The 12037-nt window shown below is 46.4% G+C and overlaps 1 protein-coding gene across 1 annotated transcript; it reads left to right on the top strand.

The window, feature by feature from the left end:
• Positions 1 to 320: 320 nt before the first annotated feature.
• On the top strand, positions 321 to 11025 carry LOC115403323 (glycosyltransferase-like domain-containing protein 1). The gene is made up of 11 exons (XM_030112183.1): positions 321 to 368; positions 1833 to 2026; positions 2293 to 2460; positions 2902 to 3075; positions 4403 to 4483; positions 4557 to 4661; positions 5762 to 5871; positions 9297 to 9441; positions 9967 to 10037; positions 10464 to 10555; positions 10728 to 11025. The coding sequence occupies exons 1-11, from the start codon at positions 321 to 323 to the stop codon at positions 10797 to 10799; spliced, it is 1260 nt and encodes a 419-aa protein (XP_029968043.1). The 3' UTR covers positions 10800 to 11025.
• The last annotated feature ends 1012 nt before the right edge of the window (positions 11026 to 12037 follow it).

Raw genomic sequence — 12037 nt, 5'->3', positions numbered from 1 at the left:
AGACTGAGACAGACCTGACCAACTGACACACACACACACACACACACACACACACACACACACGATTTAGGCAGACACATACAACACACAATCACATGATATACAATGATTAGGCAATCAGGAAGTATTTATCAACATAATATGTAAAGCATTGAGTAATTTTCACCAGACTTTTAAATGAACGATATTATTATTGTTATTAATATTATTATTATTATTATTATTATTATTATTATTATTATTATTATTATTAATCAATAGAACTACTACTACCAGTACAAAAACATTCTTACAAGAGAAAGAGGTCTTTCTTTGACGTGATGACGTCACGAGCTACGTTGCCACTGTACTTCCGGATGCAGGCGGAGGTGAGTGTAGTTCTCGGCGGTTCTGTTTATTATCATCGTGCTGCTGGGCAGGTTGGGGGAGAGCTGGACCGGGACCAGAACCGGGACCGGGACCCTGCTGGACTCTGCTGGACTCCCGTTCGGTCCCAGTCCGCTGCTCTTTGTCCCGGTTCACGGTGAAGCTAGCTCTGAGCTGCTACATGCCGGCTGCCAGTTGTTGGGAAACACACACACGTGTTCTTCTGTTATTGTAACGCTGTGTTTGGTTCCGAGTGTTTTTTACCGGTTCTGACTGCGGTTAAACAACTTCAACTGTTTGAGTTACACGAGCTGTCGGAGCTCATGTGTGACACAGCAGAAAAGTTCATACAGTCTTGTAAAACCTGGAAAAGTTTCTCTAGCTGTCTCAAGCTACAAGTTGACACGTGTCAACAGAAGGACTTCTGCATCTCAAGCACTTTATCAACATTTAATACAAACTTAACACAGCGAGACATCTGTCAAGTCTTCAGTCCATTTATTCTGTTTAGTGTGGGCTTTGTTACTGAGGTGTACGGCCACTTTGCTGGAGTGGTGCATATTTGCACCTCCCAGTTAGAGGGAGTTGTTAACAAATATGGTGAAAAGTTGTACAAACAGTGTTATTTTTCATATATTATCCTGCTGAGAATTAAAAATGTCCTGGTGTTTTAGTTTGTGAAACATGAGCTGATGGGAATAAACTGCAAATGTTTTTATTTTAAGACAGCGAATATTTTCCTTTTCCTTATGTTTGAACACTGGAATAAAAATACATTTCTGTGAAAAGTGAAGCTGTGTTTTGGTCATGGAAATTTGGTGAATCGTTATGGAGAAGTTGTGGGACAGTCATTGAAAATCATAGTTGAAAAAGTGTGTGAACCCTGAAGACCCTGCCTCGGAATGCCGAAATCAGGGGAACCAGTTCTGACCTTCGGCCCTGATGTGTGTTTCTCCAAAATTGGCCTGACAGCACTGAACAAGTGTGTGTGACGTCCACTTTTCTCTTTTCATGGACAAACATGAGGCTATGATACTACAACAGTATAAGACTCTAACAGTACACCAGCACACTACTGCAACTGTGGTAAACCACAGCAGTACAACAGTACACTAGACCAACTACAGTACAACACAACAACACCACAATGTTACAAAACAACATCACACTACAACAGCAACCTTACAATACTACACTTGTGTGTGTGCACAGTGTTTTTGACTTTCCAGATCATACTCTTTATAAGATTTCACAGCATTAATAGATGAGTGGCTGATTCAGTGAACGAGTGACTTCATGAAAGATGAGTGGATGAGCGCAGAAGTGTGATTTTAAGTGAAAGAAATAAGTAAACAAGCAAGCATCTGAATGAATGAGTGACCGAACGATTGTTGAATGGGTGGTTTAAATAAAATGAGGACATGAATCAGTTAATGAGTGAGTGAGTTGTCCCGTGTCCCCTCCAGCAGGTGGAGTCTCCACCCAGCATCCTGCTGGTGGAGCCATTCTATGGCGGCTCCCACAAACAGCTGCTGGACCTGCTGCAGAAGAACACCAGCGGCTGCTGCAGCTTCACGCTGCCGGCCAAGAAGTGGCACTGGAAGGCCCGAACGTCAGCGCTGTACTTCAGCCAGACCATCCCCCAGTGTCCCTCCTACAGGTGAGGCTCGCTCAGGTAACTTCGTAGTAGCTTTCTCTTCCAGAGTGTTGATGATCCGATCAGTTACATTTTCCCAGAAAAAAGAAATTCTTTGCAGCTCAGGGCAGATGCCTTATGTGTTTTATAAACCGGCCTCATCAGCTCGTCTCTTGCTGCCGTCTGGTCTTGCAGTCAAACAGCTATCAGAACTGGACACCATGTTTTTGTAACGTAATTTTGTGCCGATGTTGTTTTCAACCCTCTGAGCCTCTGTTCTCTCTTTGCAGGGTTCTGTTCTGCAGCTCCGTCCTGAACCTCTGTGAGCTGGTGGCCCTCAGGCCGGATCTGGCCCGTCTTAAGAAGGTCCTGTACTTCCACGAAAACCAGCTGGTGTACCCAGTCCGCAAAGACCAGGACAGGGACTTCCAGTATGGCTACAACCAGGTGCTCTCATGGTAAACACACCGTCTCAGAGACCTCAGCCTGGGCTGGCTGAGCCCCGAAACCTCCACAGCTAGAGTATCGGGTCTATCGGGATCTCGTGGGGACACTTCAGGGGGGCACTAATGCTGAGACAATGTGAGGAGGCTGCTCAGTGACCCACCCACCACATGACAGCTCTCCAGCTCCTCCAACCAGGTGACAGCAGGCTCTGGTGAGCCTCTCCACCTTCCCGAGACACAGTGCTTCAGGAAAATCCCTCTATGGGTGTTAATACAATAAAAATGTCAGAAGTGCAGCGGCAGCGGGGGTCTCCCCTGAAGCAAACTGATCTTGAAAGGTTTACAAACATGACTAGGCTGGAATGGACTAGTCAGAAACTAGTTCTGAATCAGTCCAACAGTTGAACACCAGTTCAAAGTGAATCTGAAACTAGTTGTGTTCTTTGTCCTCAGTCTCGTGGCAGACGTGGTGGTCTTCAACTCTCATTTCAACATGGACTCGTTCCTCTCGTCCATCGCCTCATTCATGAAGAAGATCCCGGACCATCGACCCTCAAACCTGGACGCTCTCATCAGACCTAAGTGTACGGTCCTCAACTACCCCGTCTGGTTCCCAGACGTCAGCAGGTCAGTGTTTCTACAGGAGAGAGACAATGTCAGTGACCTGTAATGCTGAAACACGAAGAGTGAGACAGGAACGAAGCTCAGAGCAGTGCAGGTCTCCAGCAGTCTGGACCTGCAGCAGCTTCTCTGGAAAGATGGTGTCAAATGCCGGAGTGTGAAATGGTAGAGTTTCCTGAATCTGCCGGTAACACTGGTCCTTACCCGGGTCCTTGTGTTGGTCCTGGTCCTGGTCCTTGTACTGATCCCAGTATTTCTTTAGATTCTGGTCCTAAAATAGGTCCTTGGCCTGTTCCTGGTTCAGGGCTTAGTCCCAGCCCTGGTCCTGGTCCTTGTTCTACTCATAGTGCTGAATCTGGTCAGTGTACTTCTCCTGGCCCTCTTGTTGGTCTTTGTCCTTAGCACTGTATCTTTTCATCCTGGTTCTGCTCTTGGTCCTGGTTCTGTTTTAGTTTCTCTTCAGTATGTTATCATGTAAAGCAGGGGTGTTAAAAATAAGGCCCATGGGCCAAAACTGAACTGCAAGCAGCACCAGTCTGGCCCACCTAACCACTAAGAAGAAGAAAATGTTGAAAACTTTTTAACTTTTTAAATTTCTTCAGCATGTTAGATGCTCAGTTTTGGACTGGTACATCAGTGATGCTGCCATGAAAGCTAGCTAGTTGCTACCAAACTAGCCTCAAAGCCATGCTGTCAGGGGAAGTCTGGAAAAACATGCAGCCTGAAACGACTACAGGAGAAGTTCAGAGGACATCTCAGTGGACGGTCTTCTTAAAACTGCCATTAAGGCCCCGTTTCCTCCTGGCATTAACATGTATCTCTGGTGGTCCGAGCACATGGGGTGAGGCCAGACGGAATACTGTTTCCAGTGACTCCTTCCACCCCCATCGCGGCGTTTGGCGCCGGCTACCCTGCCGTCCCGGAGCGCATTCAAGATGCATATTGTTCCCACTACCAAACATATTCGAGCATATGCGTGCCAGACCACCTTGGCAAGTGGTTTGAGCGAATACGTATTGGTACCTGTTCCCACTTGTCTTTAGGCCTCGACACTTGTGGCCAGAATACCAGAAACAGAGCCTTTGTTGAGATTGGAAATTGTGTGGTTTTGCAAAAATATGGACATTTTCAGTCACATATACTCTGCATGACAAAGAAAAACTGTAGGGATTAAATTTAAAGGGTATTGTGATACCATTTTACCAGTACAGCTCACTCAAGATGAATTTGGGCTGCATGTGGCTTCTGAACTACAATGTGTTCAGTCCCTCTGAATTGAAGTCAGTGAATTGAGTTTTAACGTTGGAACTCTGCCTGTCCGTCTGTCTTTCAGACTGTTACCACAACACAAACTCCTCCGTGGAGCTGCTCAGTCGCTTCCTGTGGAGGATAAATCGCCGATCAAGGATGACCAGTAAAAACGTCATTCATGGCCTCAAAACGTTCTTTGAACTCGTGACACATTGACCAAGCCTGATCTGATGCAGGGTCTGTGCAGAGGATCCCCCGGAGTCCTCGTGTGGACCCAGATCGGACCTGGATCGTGCTGCAGACCAGATCCGACCTCTGCACATCGTGTGGCCCCACCGATGGTGAGTGACAGCCGGCTTTAATTCTGAAGGGCTGAGAAACTTCCTGTTCTTGTAAAGGTATCAGTGTGAGAGTGTTTCTCTCAGGGTGTTGCTGCAGAGTAGTTTCTCTCGCGGTGTTGTTGTGGGATGTTCGCCGGGTTGTTTCTCCGCTGCCAGATTATTGTTGTCTGGTTGTTGCTGTCACGTTGTGAGTTTCATGATGTTGTCAGGTTGTTGCTTTCAGGATTTTGCCGTCAGGTTGTTGTCGGGTTGTTTGCAAGTTGTTATTGTTGTGAGATCTTCACTCAGATTTTTGTTAAGTTGTGTGTGTCGGTTGGTTTTTATTGTCGTCATCCTTGTCAGGTCTCTGATTTGAGGTTGTTGTTGTCGTCAGGTTTCTGCTTTCTGTTTCGTTGTTGTCGGGTTCTTGTTGTCAGGTTTCTGCTGTCGGTTTGTCGTAGCTGTCAGGTTGTTGCTGTTGTTCCGGCCTCACCTGCTGTGTGGGTATCACCACTGCACTCAGCAGACACTCACAGAGGGATTAGTGCTGCGCTTGGCAGTGATTCTGCGGCTGAAAGGAGGATTTCCTGCGAATGGTCTGATAATCTGTGATTGAAGCTGCAGCTCAGCAGCGTTTTAATCCCGGCCTGTCCTGGATCCTCAGATTACAGCAGCTGTTCCAGGTGAACATCAGGATCAACACAAACAACACACGGCCACCCACCGAGCATCCGCGGACACATCGCAGCACAGCAGCACTCCATCGCCACATTTACAGCCTCCTGCCCAAAACACGCTCTCCGAAAAGCTGGGACAGGATCAACAGCAGACTGTTGACACACTGAAGGAGTTGAGCTACCTAAGTGAGCCAAAATGACAACTTCAGATTATAATCGACTGAAATAATCTCATCTGAAGATTCAGAGATTTCAGATAAACCTCTGGAAGCAGACTTCTGGATTAAACTGAGCTCACCTTGACCAGACAGAACACATGTTTGGGTGATGTCTGAAACGAGCATCGTTACCAAACTTGCTAATGCTAACAGTAATGCTAACGCTGACGCTGGCCTTTGTGAAGACGAGCAGAACGTTCCTCAACTTTGTTCTCTTTACTTGAAGGGAACACGATAAGAATCCAGAGCTGTTCTTCAACACACTGCTCAAACTGAAGGAGCGAGGACTCCGCTTCCAGCTGTCTGTGCTCGGAGAGACGTTCACTGACGTTCCAGGTACCGACAGTGCTTGCGTGCGTGTGTTTGTGTGGTCAAGAACTGGTGTGTGTTTGAATGTGCGTTGGCTGCAGCCTGAACAGCAGTTTCTCTTCCTGCAGTCCACGTGAAGCAGCGTGAACTATTGATACACAATAATCCACAGGAATATTGTCCACTCCAACAAAATACTGTTGCTAAACATTAATGCATATTTAAAAATAAAAAGAGCAGAAACCATAACATGGAACCAAGTTTAAAGCTAGGGTTGGCGATCTTGGAAAACTAGCATGTAGCACGAATGTAGCATCTCCCCAAGGCTCCGCCTAGCTCTGCCCAGCTCCCACCCCATTGGAGGAGCTCCCATTGGGAGCTCGGACGCACCCGCTTACATGCACGAGCACCGCTGTCCTCAGTGCTTCGTTTCTTCGTTTTTCTGTATTTGCACTACGCCAAGTTATGGCGCACTCAACGGTAAGTAAACCCTCAAACATTCTTCTCCGCCATTCTGCAATGACGCTCCGTCCTTCTACGCGTGCACTGAACCAGGGTCAGTGCACGCCATTGACATGTACTCGCAGGGGGCAGGTCGAACGGCGAAGGGATTTGATTGGTTTTAAAAAAGGTGTCCCGGCAAGACGATTGATTGCTGTTTTTCCCGTTTTAGTCCTGCTGTAGATAGCGGATATTTTTCAAACTACTTTCAAAACACGCTATGAATTGCTTCCCATCGGGTCATAAAGATCATTTTAACCAGTATTTAAAAAAATGTATCTCATTCAGATCGCCTTTAAGTTACTCAGAATTTACTGTAATAAAATACAGTGGTGTCGTCAGCAAACAGAACACGTTTGAGCAGTTTGGATCCAGAGATGAAATCATTAATGTAGAAATTAAATAGTGTTGGTTGAAGTACAGACCCCTGAGGTACTCCGCATTTGATCTAGCATTGCACTGATCTTACATTATCATTCTGAAACATCTGCTTCCTGTTCTCTAAACAGCTGGAGATCCACTGATGTGCCGCCACTCTGATACCACATTTGTTCAGTTTGTTCAGCTGTATAGTGTGACAGATTGCATCAAAGGGTCTGAAACCGAACTGAGAACTGTTTAAAGTGTTGTGTCTGTCCATGAATTTGTCCAATTCAACCAGAAATTCAGCAGGTTTCTCCCTAAAGATAATACAGTGATGTACAATAAGCATCTTTGTGGGGTGGATCTCAGCTTTTATTTACATTTACAAAATTCTCCATACCCTTTGAAAACCGTCGCACTCGCTGGGAAAATCCAAAGTTCTTAAACATTGTAAATAGTACAAGCTGTCCAAGCCGGAACAGCTGTTTTAATCAACACATGAAAAGCAAAGCAGCAGGTCTCTGCAGCTGGTTTGTGGACGGTCATCACTAATACCCCATTCACACTGACAGGCTCGCTCCGCCTAGGTGTGGGATGGCCGCGGTGCCGACGGCAGTGTGGGATGGTGCACGACTGTACCAGAAGCGATTTCTCGTTGGGGAAAAAAAGAAAAATAATTTGTTTCCTCAGTCCAATGGAGACTGACCACTGACCTCACCGCTCACCGGTTCATTTCCTGGTTCAGAGACGTCACTGGTTCATCCCTTGGCTCGGGGGCTCTCTGGGTCCTGCAGCATCTCGCTCTCTACCGTTAGCATGGCTAGCTGCTCCCGGCTAAACTGCGAAGCGCCTCCACCAAGGCCTGCCAGACATCGAAGCTAGAGAGTCTGTTAGTCCCGGATGTCCTTGAAGGGCTTATTCTATGATGTAGCAGCCGATGGGAGTTCTGGGATGATGGACAATGAATCCGTGGTCCTGATGAATCTGTGGTCCAGATGAATGTGGGGTCCTGTCACTGTTGCCCAGGGTTAATGAATATGCAAAGTTCCTTTATTTAAGAAACTGTGCAGTAAACAGACCAACTCAAGCTGATTTTAACTGGTGATTGTCGGTGCAAGAGCATTTTTGTTTAGCTGTACTGACCTTAGACGGTTTATAAGGACGTAGCCTCTGTCTCCAGAAATGAAGCTGACCCAGAAGTATCAAAAACTGTCAGTTTCCCAGCGTCCACCAGGGACTGGCTCCAAAAAAAACTTTTACACCGTCAACTCCAATTTTAAGTTTTTCAATTTTAAAGTGGGACACCATTGAAATTGGATCGGTTGTGTGTCTACAGCAAAGAAATGTGCATTTAATGGTCCAGAAGAGGGATCAGATGATCCATCTGAAAAGACGTCAATCTTATATAGAGCCTTAAAGTTTTCATAATCAGGGATCGTGGTTACTTGTTTGAAAGTCTGCTCTGGAGTGATTGACGGCTCCTTCCAGGAGGATCATTCAGTGGAACTTGGCTCTCATCCACATTCAGATTCAGTTGTCTTTCGTTGCTTTTGTTGTATTGCAGTTACCCAGCTTGTTGACTTGTTTTAATTGGTTGTCGGTTTATTGTTACACAGCTTGTTCCTGGATTAAATGCACTGTAAGTCTTTCAAAGTATTCCATTATTGATTTAGGTAAAAGTTTGTGTTTCAGATGCAGTTTTAGTAGTAAGTATGATGTGTAATGTTCCCCAAAAGTTGGTCATTCTTTACTAAGGTGTTTTGACCTGAACTTGAAGTCTAACCAACTTTAATATAAAAATGTGTTTTGCTTTCTTGACTCTCTGCTGACTGACAAGTCCCCTTGTTGTCATTTTTTTTTTTGTGTGCCTGGCTTCAAAATTCCAAGATGGCAGCCTCAAATCTGGCTTCACTGTCTTAGAGCGGAAACTGACGCGTGGCGTTACAAGTGCAGTACAGTGTGTAGGACCGACTCACTGGAGATCGCTCAGAGCGCAGCCTGTCCTCCTCGACAGCTGATGCCACGACCCGACGTGACATCTCAAAGTGGAAACATGAGTTGAAAACAGGTGGGCCAAAGGGAGACCGCTGTGGAACGCCACAGCTCATTTCAAGGCTTTAAGATGAAAACTGCTGGGCTGGCAAAAAATCACATTATCTGCTCAAAGCAAATCAAATCAAAGACTGCTTGTATGAAAGTCCCTCAGCCTCACACTGGTTTTACAGAAAATAACTTAGACTTAATATAATTAAATAATAAAATAATGAAATTGGTATTTAAATGCTGAAAATGCTCAACATGATTGGACATTTGAAAACTGTAAAAACTGAAGTGGTTTCAGAGATTTATGCAACAATATGGACGTTATGTTTTAGTGTTCTGTTGGTCTGTCAAAAAAACACATTACTTACATATTAAAGTGTGAAGCTGTGCGGCGGTCTGGATGTGAAGCTGTGTTCACAGATAATGGCGTCCAGAAGTGCTCACGGCAGAGTCGTCTGTTTTAAAAGGAAAGCAGAGCTGCTGGAATGTTTGCGATATATGGGATGGGTTTTAACCTCCTCCTGCCTCTTGTCCTCCTCCTGCAGGCATCTTCTCAGAGATGAGGAGTCAGCTGGACTCCCACATCGTGAACTGGGGTTTCCAGCCCTCTCAGCAGGGGTATCTTCAGGTGTTGTGTGACGCCGACGTTGTGGTTTCTACTGCCAACCACGAGTTCTTCGGTGTGGCGATGTGAGTCCTGCTCCTCCTCCTCCTCCTCCTCCTGAGGACAGAGGAACTGAAGAAGATCACTTCCTGTTGTGAGATGTAGGGAGGACACACCTGTCACGGCTCTGGATTCACTCTACTGCTTTCTCCTTTTACCCAACATTCTCTCAGAACCTCAGAATAACAGTTATGGTGAGACTTAAGTATAGCTTCATCTTCCAGAGGTGAGCAAGTTTAAGAGTCCGGCATCTCATTTTTGTTCCGAGAAGCTGTTGAACCGCCACGGTGAACTCTTTTCGATAATGTCGTACCACCGCAAAGCCTGTAGCCAGGGACAGTTTGAAACATTTAGTATTCGTTTGATGGGAACGTGAACTGGGATTAGACCATCGCGTGACAGGTTAGTTTTACCCTACTGTTGATGGGTTGACAATATTAATCCTTGTCAAGAGGGGGTCGGTGAAAGCTCTGCTCCCCCATAGTGCTGAGAGAGACAGACAGACTGACCACCATGCTTTGGAGCTGACGCTGTGAATGTGTGTGTTTCAGGTTGGAGGCGGTTCACTGTGGATGTTTTCCTCTGTGTCCAAATGCTCTCGTCTATCCTGAAATATTTCCAGGTAAGCTCGGTCCAATCTCCAGAGTTCTGGAATACGAAGCTGGTTTTCTCTACTGGAGGTAACTTCGGGGTTAACTGAGGACTCAATCTGAAATAACGAGCTTCATAATAATGGTCATGCATAGTAGAACTACGGAAACTGGAATTTATGGAGCCACAACTCTCAACCCTTGGAAGATCACTGAGGAATCTCTGCTCCAAACTGAAATCTAAACTAAAGAATACCAGCGATTGAAACATGTGGTCGTCAGTCACATTTTACAAATGAATGTCATGATATGCTCCTGAATTCACCCATATGGTAGCCCCACATGTTTACCCGTGGCTACTGTGCAGTGTGCTGTTGACCGTGCACAGGTGTGCAGTCGTTCAGGGTGTGTTACACACAGTCTCTTTGTGTGTTTTACGGTCGTTCTGTGTGTTGCAGCTCAGTACCTGTACTCCACACCAGAACAGTTGTGTAAACGGTTGCAAGGATTCTGCAGGAGGCCTGATGTCGTCCGCAGACACGTCGTCATGGTAACAGCACTCATCACGTCCACAAACTGTTGTCATTTCTCACTTTTGGAAGGATAGTGGTCGGCACTGTGAAGCCACAGGTCAAGTGTGTGTGCGTGCATGTGTGTGTCCATGCATACTTTCTGAGAATATGGTTCTGGTTTTGGTCTCACATCTCGTTCTGGTTCGACAGGTAAACACCTCCTCCTTCTCCTGGATCACCCTGAAGTCACATTTTCAGAACCTGCTGACGGGCGATTCCTGAAGGCACCGTAGGCCAAGACCGACAGGTCTTTCTGGTTCTGTTGCTGGCCTTGGTCCCAGCCCTGGTCCCGGCCCTGGCCTTGGTCCCGGCCCTGGTCCCAGCCCTGGTCCCGGCCCTGGTCCCGGCCCTGGTTCGGCCCGTCCTGGTCCTTGTCCTGGCCCTGGTGCGGGTCCTGTTCTCAGTCCTGATCACGGCCCCGCTGCTGGTCTGCTAATGTGCCAACTGTTGTGCCTGAATAAAAGCTGATGTTAAACTCTGATGTGGTTTGAGAGCCTCCTCCATCTCCTCCTCCTGGTGCTTGTGTGGTCTAAGAGCCTCTGTCACAGCCTCTCTCTGTGTGTGTGAGTGAGTGTGTGTGTGTGTGAGTGTGTTGGTCACACTGACACTCAACAGGATTACTGGAGTGTTTTTCTGTGACAGAACAGGTTGCAGCTGATTCCATGTTTTTCTGTAAAATCCCTCAGATGTGCGATTCACCACTTTGTGTGTTTGCTTCCAGTGAAACTGTTGAAGTTTAGTCATTAAAGTAAAGGTCAGAGTCTGAGAGGAAATCTTTTTTAATCTGACCTCTGAACGTCTTTCATCTCCAGACTGTGGAAGACGTTCAGGAAGAGTCTGGATTATCACTTTTTATTCAAGGAAAACACACGAAAGCAGCTTTAAAAACCAATCTCCGTGTGTGTGTGAGAGTGTGTGTGTGTGCTTGTGTGTGTGTCTGCAACTAAGGATGATGGGTAATGTAGTTCCAAGAGCTGCTGAGGAACAAAGACATGAAGCTTTTCATGTGGAAGCGAGTCATCTTGCACTTAAACTGCAATCTTCACAAAGACAGATTAAAGTGGAATTACTGCTTAATCTGGAATAATCCATCTGTGTGATTGGTCTGCTCTGCAGCCGTCAATCAACACCAGGATTGCTTCTAAAATTAGCAGAGAAACTTGCTGTTAATTTGCGATTGTGCAGGCTGATGAAAGTCCTCAAACGGAGTGAGATTAAACACGTGTGCCATCCTGCCAGATTACGCCGGGCAGCTCCGTGTCCGAAATTCAGAGTAGAAAGAGTCCTCCGTGTCTGAGTGCTCAGAGTCTTCAGAGTGACACGAGAAATCCAAATCCAGGTACTGACTCACTGAGTCCTCCAGACTGGATGGAGAACGTCTCAGTTCTCAGACTCATGCTGGGTCCTGTGGCCTGGCAGCTTGTTTGGGGTTCTGGGGTCCCGTTTCCATCCTCCTGCTG

This window comes from Salarias fasciatus, chromosome 16 (genome assembly GCF_902148845.1).
Source record: "Salarias fasciatus chromosome 16, fSalaFa1.1, whole genome shotgun sequence".
NCBI classification, from domain to species: Eukaryota; Metazoa; Chordata; class Actinopteri; order Blenniiformes; family Blenniidae; genus Salarias; species Salarias fasciatus.
This window is presented reverse-complemented; position numbering and strand designations above follow the sequence as displayed.

Bases quoted from the DNA above. Each gene is read 5' to 3' on its own strand.
- LOC115403323 (XM_030112183.1), top strand. From the start codon at position 321: ATGACGTCACGAGCTACGTTGCCACTGTACTTCCGGATGCAGGCGGAG. The intron at 2,461-2,901 runs GTAAACACACCG...CTTTGTCCTCAG, and splicing joins TACAACCAGGTGCTCTCATG to TCTCGTGGCAGACGTGGTGG. The intron at 5,872-9,296 runs GTACCGACAGTG...CTCCTCCTGCAG, and splicing joins GACGTTCACTGACGTTCCAG to GCATCTTCTCAGAGATGAGG.